At 61.6% G+C, this 14,610-nt stretch overlaps 1 protein-coding gene across 9 annotated transcripts in view; it reads right to left on the bottom strand.

Annotated features, from left to right (window-relative positions):
- The window catches only part of PPP1R12B (protein phosphatase 1 regulatory subunit 12B), a 168,585-nt gene that overhangs the window by 18,374 nt on the left and 135,601 nt on the right, over positions 1-14,610 (bottom strand). For 8 of the 9 annotated variants that reach the window (XM_027565846.1, XM_027565854.1, XM_027565845.1 and 5 more), the window contains one exon: positions 165-181. The exons of the other annotated variant lie outside the window; for it this stretch is intronic. In XM_027565846.1, coding sequence (XP_027421647.1) covers positions 165-181 — 17 coding nt within the window. The remainder of the gene's footprint in view (positions 1-164; positions 182-14,610) is intronic. 9 annotated transcript variants of the gene reach the window in all.

Raw genomic sequence — 14,610 nt, forward strand, 5'->3', positions numbered from 1 at the left:
ACGCCCCCCGAGCCCAGGGAACCGAGGTGGAGGCAGGACGCAGCGTGATGTGGATGGAGGGGTTGTGCGGGGGACAAGGAGAGAAGAGAGGACACAAAGAGGCTGAGGCAGGCGGCGGTGCAGGCAAGCGTTTACTCACGGGTGTGGTGCAGGGAGGGCCTTACCTGGAGAGTCGCTCATGCTGCAGAAAGGAGACAAACAAGAAATCAGTGTCAGCCGCGGGCCGATGTCGGCTGTTTCCATTCCCAAGAGTACTTTCCAACCAGACACCCCAGCTTCACAGCTGCAGACGGGGTGCGGCTTCCCAGGCCGAGGAAAGGCTGCTCAGCGAGGCACTGCCCCACGCGCCCAGCACGCTCAAGACTTGCGGCTGGGTGGGGAGGGGGAGCGCGCTGCGTTAAGCTGGGGTTCAGCGACCTGTGACGGGACCACCAGCCCCCAACAAACAGCCCTGCGTCCCAGGACCACGCAGGCCTTGACAGGCCGCCTCTCTGCATCTCAGTGTCCCGTCTACCCATCTCCTTCCATTCACACCCAGCCCTGCTCTCAGGGACGCCCTCCTCTACTCCGTGAAGGCCCAGGACCGTGCCCACTCCCCCCAGACCCCTGGTGAAGGGAGAAGAGGGCAGGCAGAGGCCCCCTTGCCCCCCGGACGGTGGGAGGAGCAGGGCGAGAAAGCACTGAGGCCTCGGGAGGAGGGCTCACAGGCCTCACCTGGGAGCCCGGCTGCTTACGGCCACTGCGAGCAGCAGCGTTAACAGAGTGGCTGCCTCATGTTTATCTTTGATCACAGATGACCTTTACCCTTTATCTCCACTTTTCTAATAAAAGAACTCAGGCAAAAACCAAAAAAACCCTCCATCGCTGTAGATGTATTTATTTTTCTCTTCTGAGGAGTTAATAACAATATCGTCAAGGGGAGACAGAGGCGGGAGGACGAGGAACAGGACGCGCAGGATCCCGCCGGGCTGGGCCTTCCCGGGGAAGGCACCCCACACTGCGGGCCGTGGGCCCCGACCTGGTGGCCCGGCTGCGAGGCGCCATCCCCGAAACCCCCGCCTGACCCGGGCTCACGCCCACCAGCTCTGCCTTCCACAGCGCCCCACTGGACCTCCACCCGGACCTCCGGCTGGCAGATGCCCCCTCAACAGGCCGAGAGCCAGCCTTCCTCCATGAATGGCACCATGGCCCCGGGTGACCTGCAGCTGGACATGAGCATTCTGAGTGAAGACCCGCCCCACCACCTACGGAGGAGGTGCTGCAAGGCCTGACCTGGGGCCAGACGCCTCCTGACACCTCTGTAAGGCCCGGCCCCGCCCCTCTTCACCAGCCCAGCGGTGTCGCCTGGCCTGAATGCCGGTGCTCAGGCTGCCCCCAGGGGCTGTGCCGGGGTGGGGGGCTCATGGCCGGGGCCTGCCCATCAGGACAAGCCCGGACCCCAGAGAAGTGAGGCCAAACCCGGGCTGGGCGACAGCAAGGGCCCCAGCGAATGGAGACCGCTGCACAGGGCCTGCGGGGAGGCCGAGCGGGGGCACTGAGAGCGCGGCCAGCAGGCCTGCCTGAGCAGCGCGGGCAGACGGAGCGGGGCTAGGAGAGGCAGCGGGGAGATGGTGCTGCTCACGCGCCCCAGGGCCCCCCGCCCTCCTGGTGATGCCCCAGGACCACGCCCAGCCAGGCAGTCAGGCTCTCCCACCCACCCCACGCACCCGGTCATTCCGGGTCTCTGAGCAGTAAACCATCCCTTCCTGTCTCTCCTACAGAAACCCGAGCCCCTGGGCAGGGTGTCCGCAGATGGGCCCGTCTGGTGGCCCACAGGTTTACTGCTTGGGGGTTCCTGACGCCCTCTCTGTAAGAGTGTGACCTGTCGGGTGAGACTTCAGCCGCGTCTCCAGCTTAAAGTTCTGCGGCGCGGACTGTCTCTGGTGGAGACAGGAAATTCAGCGTCACCAGGTCCGCTTCAGCCAGTTCACCTCCGTCAGAGCACACGAATCACGTCCGGGACTCGCTCCTCGCAGGGCAGGGGTGGTGATCTCCCCACTGGGGTGGGTTCCCGCCGTCACGCCCCTGCGGTCCTCGGGTGGGACAGATCGCATGCGGGGACACGGCGTGGCCTCCACCAAGGAAGCTACACAGACGGTGGGCCAGCCCTGCCACGCCGCCCTCAGGACAGCCTGTGGCTCCCCGAGGGGCCGCCTGTGGGGCCGGAGGGATACACCCCTGCTTCTCCTGAGGGGCCGCGCTTCTCATGGTGCAAGATCCACCTTGGGCAGACTTCCACCAGAAGGTGGGGATGCTGGGGTCAGAGGGAACCGGACCCCTCCTCCACCCCTCCCAACCTGTGACCGCTGGAGCCCTCTGGGATCCTCGGCTTTTCACCTCTCACCCCTCCCAACCTGTGACCACTGGAGCCCTCTGGGATCCTCGGCTTTTCACCTCTGCCTGCAAGGACGAGCCTCAGCCACGTTTCGAGAAAGTGACCGGCCCCTCAGAGGACAGCGTGAGTCTCAGGAGACATGATCTGGGTGCAGGCGAGGCAGCTCGGCCACACACGCACCACTTCAGTGGGGGACACCTGGGGTTTCTAGAGACGGCGCTCTCCCTGCAGCAGCAACGAGCCCAAGGAGGCTTCTGAGAGCCCCGAGGGCAGGCGGGCCTGGACGGGTAGAGGCCTCGGGATGCAGCCCGGACTCGGACGGCACGGTGCTGGTGCTGAGATCGTATTCCAGAAACTACTGTTGTGCCTGGCTTCTTAATGCCCTAGATAATCTGGCGTCTAATGGAAAAACACCAGCTATGTTTAGGGAGAGAGAAATCTGGGTTTCTTGATCAAAGGAGCTGCCACTCACTCAGCCCAGCTCCCTGTCACTGCACCTCATTCGGAAGTGTGGGCCTGTCCCTGCAGGGAGCGCTCAGAGCGGGCTGGGAGAGTGGGCGGCTAGCCTGTCAAGGACATCACGAGAGTTGGGGAAGGGCCCAGGGCCCCCGGGGAGGAGCCAGAGCCGCCCCAGGGGCAGCAAGGGCCCAGGCCCAGCTAGGCCGCGCCCTCGGAGGACAGGCCGGGCGTCCTTGTGCCCGTGCTCTGGACACAGCCCGAGTCCCCCGCCCTCCAGAGCCACAGGTGAGCACAGGTGTCTGGCGGCCCATGCTTGAGTCAGCACGTCTCAGGAAGGACTCCCGGTTAGAGACGTCGCTGCTCTGCTGGCACTGAAGACCAGCGCTGTCGGCCGCGAGATGGGACTGTGTGCTGAGTCTGGGCGGAGGGAAACTACTCAGTCACTCTCGCAGCCTTTATGGCCCAACTTGGGGCCTCAGCAGCAGAGACGGCAAGCTGCTCAGAAAGCAGCAGGCATGCAGAAAATGGAAAGTAGAAGGAGGAGGACCCAGACAGACCGCAGCTCAGAAGCGCTCCCAAACCAAGAAGCTGGCTACCCCCCCGCCAACTCGCGAACCCTCCCTAACGACCTCACTGGCCGGGGCCTGTTTCTAATAAGAGAGCAGGGCCGCGGGCGCCGTGGACTCACAAGGCTGTCCTGAAACGGGACGGGGCCAGGCTGGTTTTCATTTGTGAAATGTAGAGGCTCTTGAAACACCAGCGGCTGGCTTAGAAAAATCCCCACAAAAGCTTTTAGCTTGGAGTTACTGGGAGTTCAGGAAGGTGGATAATTAAAACCAAACTCCTCTGACCAAGTTTAAAATAAAATTGTGGCTCTGGAGGCCAGGCCCAAGGGAGAGGGACGAACCGCGTCACGTGCCCAGGCCGAGACCAGCGGGCTGACTCCAGAGCCGTGGGAAAGCCTGTTTCCGCGCTCCCTGCAGAGGATGCAGCGGGCGCCAAGCCAGCGACTGCCTCGCGCCCAGACGAGGGCCCACCTCACACCTGGCCACATCTGAGAACGTCCACAAGACACCGAACCTCTGAGAGCCCTTCCCCACATGCAGATATGGCCTTGGGGTCTGGGAAGCCTGAACCGACGGCCCGGGGGCTTTAGCTCTGAACAGGGCCTTCCTGAGTCCGGGCTGTCCCAGCATCCGGGACTACACGTGGGGGTGGGGAGGGAAACTGTCCCTCTGCAGAGAGCGGTGGGGTCAGGCGCTTCCCAAAGCTGGGGATGGGTGTCACCAGGTCTCCGCTGGACCGTCTTCTCTTGCACAGCTGCCATCCGTGTGGGCCAGGTCCTGCCCTGCTGTGCCCCTGTTCAGGCTCCTGGCCGAGCCCGGCTGTGCCCCTGGGCTGGTACCGCAGCCCCCGCCTCCGACAGGGATGCGGCTGCCTCACACTCCTCTGCTCCCCCGCCATCAGACCGGGACGCTCTGTGCTCAGGGCTGGTGGCTGGGTCAGGCCCGCCTTGCCGAGGGCTGCGTGCCCACCACACAGTCCAGGGAGAAACACGTGAGCACAGTCGCAGGCCCCAGCCCAGGCCGGGACACCAGCTCAGGATGTTATGGAAAGCCCCATGGTCAGAGGCTCGGCCGAGCTCACCCCGCACCCCAGGGCAGGAAGCGTCCACAGTGCAAGGCCCTGCAGCGGCGGCCGGCTGGCGGCTCACAGCCTGAGTCAGAACGACGCCGGGAGCATGACACGCGGGCGGTGGGTGTCCTCTGGGCAGTGATGTGGAGGCAACACTTGAAGGCAAAATCCAGCTTTTAAAAGTATTCAATCACACCTGACTTCATCGCGTTTTACCGCATTTGTCTTTACCAAGTACTTACTGCATATGCAAAGTAAACCAAGGGAGTCCAGAAACACAGGACTCACGTTCAGTTCCTGGAGACATTTCTGAAAACTCTCACTGCCAGATCGTGACGAATCGCATGGGAGGCTGGTGGAAACGAGGTGACCAGCTGTCGCTGCACGAGCTCTGTGTCCCCGCTGGCAGAGGTGCAGCCCGGCCGCCCCTCTGGTCACGCTGGCCCAGTCTCCACTCCATCCAGCCGGCACCTTCCCCTTGTGGACACTCCCAGTTCCCCAGAATTCCCACATCTCTCGTGCTGTGCGTAGTCGCTCAGTCGTGTCTGACTCTGTGACCCCATGATCGTAGCCCTCCAGGCGCCTCTGGCCGTGAGGATTCTCCAGGCAAGACCACTGGAGTGGGTTGCCATGCTCTTCTCCAGGGGATCTTCCCGACGCAGGGATGGAACACAGGTCTCCTGCATTGCAGGCAGGTTCTTTACCGTCTGAGCCACCAGGAAAGCCCCACAGATCTTTTGGGAGCTCACAAAGTGTACTGATAGAAGGAAATACACGAACGTTCCAAAGTTTCCCTGAAGAACCCGGGGCAAGCCCTCTGCACTTAAACACCGTTTGTAAACTGTCCCGAACCCACGGACACAGCATCCTCTCCAGGCGTCCTTCACGGGCCAGGTGACACGGACCAAGGACACGAGCCGGTTCTCGTGGTTCCAGTCAGGGGCGCCCCCCGCACGCAACACGCATGCGCACGGGTCCTGGGTCTGCACGGCGTGCGAATGGAGCGAACCAGCATGGCGCAGGCACCGGAGGAGCTCCGTCAGCATCCGCCCCTGCTGCCCACTCACTCGGCCCCTCGGGCTGCGGGGCTGCCGGCCGCCAGAGGAGTAAGCTCAAGCACACCCCTGCCCTCAAGCCAGGGTTTTGATTATTTGTAGATTTTGATTATCCAGGCTAATCCCTACTTGCCCTCTCTAACCCATGGGCACTTCGGGTTATTATTTGACTGAACAGTTACACTCTCTCTCTGATAACCAACCACTCGAGGTCGATGCACTAACACGAAGACGCTGCTGTCACTGGGAAGCGGGCAGCAGTCAAGGCCAGGCCTCCCGGGGAAGATGCCTGCTCTGCGGTCCAAGAAGGCGGTGGGGCTCCGGGCTGGGACTGCGCTGGCCCCTGCGGGACACACACTCAGGACCAGGAACCAGAGGAACGAAAGGCCGGCTCGAGCCTCTCCCGTCTCCTGACTGTAACCGTCGGCCCGCCCGTGGGGGATGAGGCCGAGAGACAGCGAGAGCCATGCTGGGCCCTGGAACCGTCTCAAACAGGAGACGTGGGCCGTGGAAGGCAGACTGGAGCCCCAGCCTCTCAACCCCACTGCCCTCCACGACCCTCCGCTCCCGGGTTCTCTGGGATGGACGCTCGTCACCGTAACAGCCAGATGCGGGCCCTAGCTCCCTGCAGGGGCGGCCCGGGTGGAGCCCTGGCCGCTGCGGCTCCTCCCCGGGCTGTGCTCCCTGCTGCTCCCCATGGTTTAGGTCACACATCTAAGCACTCTCTGCCCGTGATTTTCTCCTGAGCTTTAGACCAACCACTTCCCATCACCCCTGAGCCTCCCAAAGCACCTCTCACTGGACACGTCGCCGCAGGGCTGTGTCTGCCATCTTCTCCGGAGCTGCCCATACCACGGCCTGCGGGTCACGCTGGGCCACCCCCGCCCCCCGCCTTCCAGGCAGATGCGCCTACTGCCCAACGGGCCTCCTGCGCCCAGCACCTCACCCGCGCCCTCACCTTGACCACAAGGCTCCCTCTGCCCCGCAGTGACCCCTGTGTTTCTCCTCATCTACCCTGTGAGCCGGCAGGCCTCCGGGCAGGGAGTCCTTCCGTCTCACTCCCGGGTCTAGAATCGGCCCGTTGCGCGTGGAACGGTCCCCAGGGAAGATCCACCACAGTGCCGAGAGTCCCAGTACCAGCCTCTGGTCTGCAAGCCTCTCCTCTGTGGCTGACCCAGCCCAGTCGACTCGCGACTCGGGGCGCTGCTGCGACGGCGGTGGGACCTGCTTCCAGGCCAACAGGCCCTCCCGTTCTCGTGAGGCGCTTCCTGCTGAAGAGTCACTGCTGACGAGCTTCTACTCCGTGGATTTAAAAGACCAAACCAAACCCAGCACACCGGTGGTTCTGATTAGAAAGAAAGCAACAGCCAGCCACCCGCGCCCCTGGTCTGTATTATTCACCCAGACAACGCTTCTCATCCTGGGACAACAGGTTCTAAAATGGAGTCAAGACCGCATCCCAGACCGTAAGTGCCGGGTCAGGATGGGGGCAGCAGGAGAAAGTGACACCTATGGGGCTGCTCACTGTCTGCCATAGGGGCTGGTGGGGTGGGGGGAGCTGGAGACACCGGGCACAGCAAAGGGTGGGGCAGGCAGGGAGACAGGTGCTTTGTGGGGTGGTCGCTCCCCTCTGTCTGGGAGGCAGATGCCTCATGGGGTGGGTGAGCACTCCCTGCTGCCACAGGACCCAACACCAAACGTACCCTTGTTAGTTTGTAGAGCTGGTTACAATTTTAGCTGGTAAAATGTTCCCTTTATTCACATTAATAGCTAGGGTGAAAAATATTATGTAAAATCTGTGTATTTTCTGTTGAGATATAAGTCCTGAAGGAATAACAAGCCAGGTTACATGGGGAAAATACTACTGATCTTGGTTTATAGATGCAGGTCAAATCCTATTATCATAAATACCAAGCAATTCAAAGAAAATCTGTCTAATTAAAAGACTCCCAGGGCGCAGCTGATGTCCCACTTACGCCAAGACTATTTGGTAGAACAATGTCAACCAAGCACTGCAGACATGAGACTTTCTCGGGCACTGTTATCTGCAGACGTGAGACCTTCTCGGGCACTGTTATCTGCAGACATGAGACCTTCTCGGGCACTGTTATCTGCAGACGTGAGACTTTCTCGGGCACTGTTATCTGCAGACGTGAGACCTTCTCGGGCACTGTTATCTGCAGACGTGAGACCTTCTCGGGCATTGTTATCTCTGGTATGCCCTGTACTGAGGGATGTTTTGGTAAATTAGCAAATGATATTTTGAGAATATTGACCAGAGGTTACCTGGCTCTTACTTTCAAGATGATTTAAAAATGCTAAACCATGTAAACTGACTAGTTTTTAAGAGAATTTATAGACTTGAAACCCGATAAACAGTCACAGTGGTTACAGAGCAAAAAAGAGCTGGAGGCATCTACGACACTAGTAGCTCGGGATTATTTTTGTATATTGGAAAATTACATCAAAAGGCAGTTTGTATGGCATCACTGATTCAATGGACATGAGTTTGAGCAAACTCCGGGAGTTGGTGAAGGACAGGGAAGCCTGGCGTGCTCCCCTCATGGGGTCGCGAAGAGTCGGAGCGCCTGAACCACAGTGCGTGCGTGAGCCAGGCACCTGGCGGAGCTGCTCAGGGTGTGAAGAGAGGCCGACCTTCAAGTGCTCGTCAATCAACGCGGGGGGAGACTCGCGCGGGACTCTGGAAGCTGTCTGGCTTTCCCTGAGCAAGAGGTCAGAGACGGCAGGCCTGTCACTCGGGGACCACCCCTCAGTTTTCAGACAGAGACGCTGAACTAGTGCGAGTCTGCTGTGAAAGGGGCAGCGGGGACCAGCATTGTGGGTCAGGAGGGCGGGTGGCGGCGCTCTCCTCATGGGGCTGGATTTAAAGCCGTGTGTAGGAGTATAATCAGGGGCTCAGAGAATGAAAACTTTATCATTTTAAAATGACAAACTACAGAAAGTAAACTAGACCCTTGGTTGGGGAGGACGTATCTTTTGCACGTAAGTGAATATTAAGCAGGATGTTAGTTGCACAATCTCCAGGCAAACATTAGCTTACTACATTATCTTGAAAAGGTCGTCGTTTTACCACGTACAGAGACGCTGAATTACATAATATTAAAAGTGCCAGACGCTGCTGGGAGTTCAGAGGCATGATAACACAGTTTCACTTTCCAACTCCTGAAAACTCACCCTGTCGTTTGTTTTCTCGAGTCAGAAATAACCCGTTCGAGCTGCAGTTTACAGGCTTCCTGAGCACTGAAGAGCAACATGCCCTGAACTCCCCCATGAGAACAGCCGCAACCTCACAATTCCTCTGAGATGTTTTCCTTACAGGAAAGGAAAATGGAAGCAATTGCTGTTTAGCCCTTTGGATGACACAATTTTCCTTAGTGGGGGCTTCGAGCCTCGGGCCTGCAGAACTGGCTCCGGTGGCGTGTGGCCTCCGGCAGGACAGCCGTTCCCAGCAGGGTGCCCCAGGTCCTCTGCCGGCAGGCCAGCGATTCTGCCCCGGAGGGGGCTCAGGGGCCCTGGGGGCCTGGCTCCAGGGGCCCGCAATCTCAGTCTCCTGTGGCACCACCACATCCCAGGGCCACTCAAGCTCATAACGGCTGTTTGGGAGCTGTGGGTCCTCAACCCTCACGAGTATTTGCCGCGTGCTTGCTGACAAGGGGCTGGGCCGGGTTCCACACTCTCTGGGGAGGATGAGGGGATGGCAGCACCTTCAGCAGGCCCCCGGGGCTTGGAACCGCGGCCTGGCCTGTCCTCGGGGCATCTGTGCTGCACACGCGCCCGGAAGCAGCATTAGGAGGCAGGGGAGACGCTGGCGCGGACCCCACAGGACACGAGCCAAGGCCTGCTGGGAGATGAAACCAGGGTTCCCCGCCCGTCCCGAGTGTCGACAGCCCCCGGTTAGTCTGCGTGTCTGACACCTGAGCGGAGCGGGAGGGCTTTCCACAGCGCAGGCCCAGGCTGCCCGGGTCCCCGGGGCTGCAGCCGGCAGTGGGAGCCCGGCCGCTCCCTGACCCGAGAAGCTGCACCCAGGCCGGGTTTTGGCCCCTCTATCCCAGAGCCTCGACTCTCTCCACCGTGGCCTTTGCCCAAAAGTTGGGGGACAGGTGGCCACTGGGGACTGAGACAGGAAGTAAGCTGCAGCCCGTGTAGAGAGGACACAGGCTCCCCAGCATGGGAAAGGGGCGTCCCTGGAGACCCGAGCAGGGTGCTGCCGGGAGGCACTGCTCTGGGAGCGGCCCCAGGGCTGAGCGATGCTGACCGGGGCTCCTCTCACCACAGGATGGCCCAGCTGACCCCACCCGTGGGCCCTGCCTGGCAGCTGCGGGGCGCGGGCTCCCCAGCTCCTTAGGGACGACAGCGGCCAGGCCATGTGCAAAGAGGCCCCCACACTCCCAGGACACACACAGGAGAGGCCGTGCAGTCATTCACACCATGAGAAACTCACTGAAAGCACATATAGAATTGCTCAGAAGACACACAAGACTCCTTCAGGGTTCCCCTCCAAATAGGAGAGCCGTGGCCACCCCCCAGGAGGAGCCGTCCCGACCCCCGACCGCCCCCCGAGCAGGGCGCTTGCTGCCACGTGCAGACACGCGCCCTGAAGTGGGAGCTGCCGGGGCCATCACAGCCAGCAGGGGCGCCTTCGGCTTCTCCAGCACAGAATTTCCTGATGGCCACCGAGGACGGGGACCCCGTGTCCGGAAAGTCTGCCCTCTGCTGTCCGTCACTCAGAGGTACCCCGCGCACACACACAGAGCCTGCGCTTGCCTGAGGTCACCGCACATGCTTCCGCGGCCCTGGGGACACAGCGCCGACCAGAACGTCACAGGGAGGGGCCGCTGAGCACAGCTGGCCTCCACTCTGCCGTTGGCGAGGAGCTCCACCTGAGCTTTCCAAGGCCGCCCCGCAGCACCTCTGCCCAGCCTGACCCCAGGGCCAGCCCGGCCCCACAGGCCCCAGGGCCCAGTCCACAGCCTACCCCCGAGCCCAGACCCCAGGGCCAGGCTGACCCCAAGGCCCAGCCTGACCCCACAGACCCCAGACCTCAGCCCAGCCCAGCCCCACAGACCCTAGAGCCCAGCCCACAGCCTACCCCCGAGCCCAGACGCCAGGGCCCAGCCCGACTCCAGCAGACCCCAGGGCCCAGCTTGACCCCATGGCACAGCCCGACCCTAACACACCCAGGGCCAGTACAGAGCCTGGCCCCAACCCCACAGACCCCAGGGGTCAGCCCACAGCCTATCTCCGAGCCCAGACCCCAGGGCCAGCCTGGCCCCACAGACCCCAGGGCCCAGCCCACAGCCTACACCTGAGCCCAGATCCCATGGCACAGCCTGGCTCCGACACAGCCCAGGGGCAACCTGACCCCATGGCACAGCCCGACCCCAACACATCCCAGGGCCCAGCACACAGCCCACCCCCAAGCCCAGACCCCAGGGCCCAGCCTGGCTCTGACATAGCCCAGGGGCAACCTGACCCCATGGCACAGCCTGACCCCAACACACCCCAGGGCCCAACCTGACTCCAACATACCCCAGGGCGTCATAGCCCGGCCCCGACCCCACAGACCCCAGACCTCAGACTGGCCCTGACCCCACAGACCCCAGGGCTCAGCCCACAGCCCCACCCCGACAGAGCACGGATGGAAGGGGTCTGCTTACTCGGAGAGTCTTGGCCGTCGGGGAGGGCGAGGCCGGGGGTGAGTCCGACTGGGCCGTCCTGCTCCGAGCGAGGTCCTTGCCCCGGCCGTGCAGGGAGGACATGGCCCCAGGGGGGTGCAGGGAGGGGCAGGGCCACCGAATGCCTCCGATCGCGCCTCAGAGCTGAGCAGGTCACAGGGGAGGCCCCGTCGGTGAGTCCACGCGGGGTCTGAGCGCGTCCAGTCCAGCCCAGCCTGCTTTTCCCCGAGGAGCTTCTCACGGAGGCCCGCACCCGCAAAATGAGGTCCAGGCTCCGGGAGCACAGGTCACGCCCGGGAGGACGAGCCTGCAAACAGCCGCCCTGTATTCATCTGCGGGGAGGACGCACCAGCCCCCTGGACACCATGCCGCCTCCCGGAGCCAGGCGCCGGGGCTGCACTGGGCCCTGTGACCGCTGGCCGCGACAAACGCAGCTTAAAGGACTTAAACATACAGACGCCAAACGTAAATAAGGCAGCCAGGGCTCAGGAGAAGGAAGCGGTCTGGGGAAGTCCGAGGAGGCTGCTCTTACATATAAACACGCGGCCCCACATGCTCCCGCCCTCCACTCTGACATTCCAAATCCTATTCGCTCAGCGAGGAATGCTGGGCGAGGGCCAAGGGCAGAGATGCACTTTCCACTCGGAACTCACTCGGGTTGGCACTTGCAGGAGGAGGAGAAAGCCCGTGGCTCCTGGGAACGCAGGGGGCCCTGGGGGCTAAGCCGGGGGGAGCGGGGACTCTTCCACATCTGGGCCTGTGAACGACAAAGCCCAGACAGGCACACGGAGGCCTTTCATGTCCAAGTGTAACCACACGTCACTCCTGCCGCCCCGTGAGGAAGCCGCAAGTTGAAACTCCGGCCACAGTGGAGGAAGCTCTCCGCACACGAGACCCTGGCGGCGGAGCCTCTGAGAACACAGCTCGGCAGGGTTTTACAAAATGCCATCACTGGAGGATCATGAGGGGCGGACAGAGCCAGGAGGAGCAAGCAGAGGACAGAGGCTGCGGGGAGTCCAGAGTTAAGCAGAGGAATTTCTCTGCTTGGTGTGGAAGGGCTCTGCGTTTGGCCTTAAAACATCTCAAGTTTAATCTCTTGCGCTCTGCGCCATCGCCATCGCCACGGTAGCCAGCACTTCCAGGCCAAGCGCTTTCTCAGCCAGCGGCTCCATCCCCGAAGTAACGAGGCACTCAGCATCCCGCCTCCTGCCCCACTCGCCCCCAGCAAGCCCCCTTCCCTCCAACGCCCGGGTATCTTCCCCACCCTTCTGAGCAACTTCTGAAGCTGAGTCAAGGGAACTGGGCCTGCTCTGAAGAATACAGGCTGAAACGTCTATACAGGGGCCCTGATCCATTCCCAATCTAAACCCCCCTAGGAGGACTGACCAGTTCTACCACGAGCCAGTTACATGCACCCAAAAGGCAGGGATCTTGGGGCTCAGACCCGTAAGTCTGACCTTCTGAACCCTACTCACATGGCTACTCCCGCCTTTGGGGGCACGTGTTCCACTTAGAAGAGAGACACCGAGAAGATATTCCCACAGCGCGACAAGCTGGGGAGGTCAGGCGCTGTCTGATCTGAGAGACCCCGAGGGCCGGCACCGCCCCCGGTGCGGCGACCCGCTCCTTGCGGGCAGCTGCTCCCTGCTGTCCCTGTGCATCTCTCGTCTGCGTCTCAGCAGCACCGTCAAGCCCTCCGTGTCTCAGTGTCTCTAACACCCATCATCTCGCCCGGCCCTCTCCCCCACACGGAAAAGGACGACCACCCTACAGACGGGGAGACAAGCCCTTGCGGGCTGACGACGTGGCAGGAGATGTGCAGCCAGTGGGAGAGGAGCGAGGCACAGGGCCCGGCAGGGAGCCCTGACTTCAGCAAAGCGTCTCCAGGTGTCGGGGAAGGGCGGACAGCTCCAGCGGTTTGTGTAGATGCTGGCCGTCCGAGACGCTCACAGGAAGCGGCAGGCGTGCGGGGACAGAGATGAATTCTCCAGAAAGGTAAATCTCAGCTCTTTCTTTATCCACTGGTCCTTTTATATGCTTGACTTTTTCTTCAAGCCGGCAACAAGCACTTACTGTCTCCCTCCTCACTGACGAGGCGCTGGCCCCGAGGACGTCCGTGTCCTTCCCGCCCCGATGGCCCCAGCGCCGCGCCTTTGGGTGGAGCCCGTGTGGTTTCCAGGGAGCGCCGTGTTGCAGGACCACTGCTGCATCGGGCGGCCAGAGACGAAAGCACCCCGTGTCTCTCCACGCGGCCCCGTCACGAAGCGTGACCTTCTGACCTGGGCACACACGTCCCCATGGGGCGGCTGCTCAGTCAGACGCGCGGCATGGAGCAGCGGCGTGGCGAGTGGCCCCCTCGGTCTCCACCCGAGGGTCTGGCCTTTCCTCTCTCAGCCTCGCCACCGAAGCGCCCAGGAAAGGCGCCCTCCAGAGAGCGCTACACCATGTATTTCCACACAGGCAGGCGGGAGAGAATGTTGGGTTTGTGCTTCCTTTCTTCCAGGGAGACAAAGGAAAAAAGTTCAGCAATGTTAGGAGGTTCTCTGTTATAACTGAACCAGAGTCCCAGGCTGTCAGCTCAGCAGAACCTCCGACAACGTGGGACCAGACGCAGGCCCCTGCGTGCCCCCTGCATCTGACGGCACGTGTGCCCGCAGGCGTCCGCACACAGCAGGGAAGCTGTGTGTCCTGCCCACCTGCTCCCCAAGGGCTCTCCCAGCCTCCCTCAGTGGGCTTTTTGGTTCAGAGTCGATGAGCCACGTGAGTCATTTCTAATGTCTCCCCTTACGTCTTAAACAAAGGAAACTGAGTGCACGGTTTAGGAGTGACGACGTTTGGTAAAACGCGCCCCGAAGCAGCAGCACGGCTGACCCAGCCGCCCCTCAGAAGACCGTGTGCGCTGAGGCCAGGCCGCCTGCGCCGCCAGCCCGAGCCACCGTCTCGAGAAGGAACATACGGAGTCCCAGCGCCTCCTTCCTCAATGAGGAACATGCTTCCCACACTCCCCCGTGAACGGACAACTCTGGACTGTGCTCACCCCCCGAGAAGCGCAGACGGCAGCTGCCTCCAAATTCAGCCTGTGTGAGCAGGCGGCAAACACGGCGTACTATGACACAACTCCTGTGTCGGCTGGACCTGCCATTCCACACAGACCAGCCTGCAGCAGGGGCCTCGTGTTTACCCAGAACAGATCTAAGTGCTCAGAGACAGAGACTGCAGCCCACCAGGCCCCTCTGTCCGTGGGATTCTCTGGGCAGGAATACTGGAGCGGACTGCCATTTCCTCCTCCAGGGGATCTTTCTGATCCAGGGATTGAACCCTCACTCCCTGCACTGCAGGCAGATTCTTTACCACTGAGTCACCAGGGAAGCCCATATATATTTCTATATAT

Source organism: Bos indicus x Bos taurus, chromosome 16 (genome assembly GCF_003369695.1).
Source record: "Bos indicus x Bos taurus breed Angus x Brahman F1 hybrid chromosome 16, Bos_hybrid_MaternalHap_v2.0, whole genome shotgun sequence".
In the NCBI taxonomy this organism is placed as follows: domain Eukaryota; kingdom Metazoa; phylum Chordata; class Mammalia; order Artiodactyla; family Bovidae; genus Bos; species Bos indicus x Bos taurus.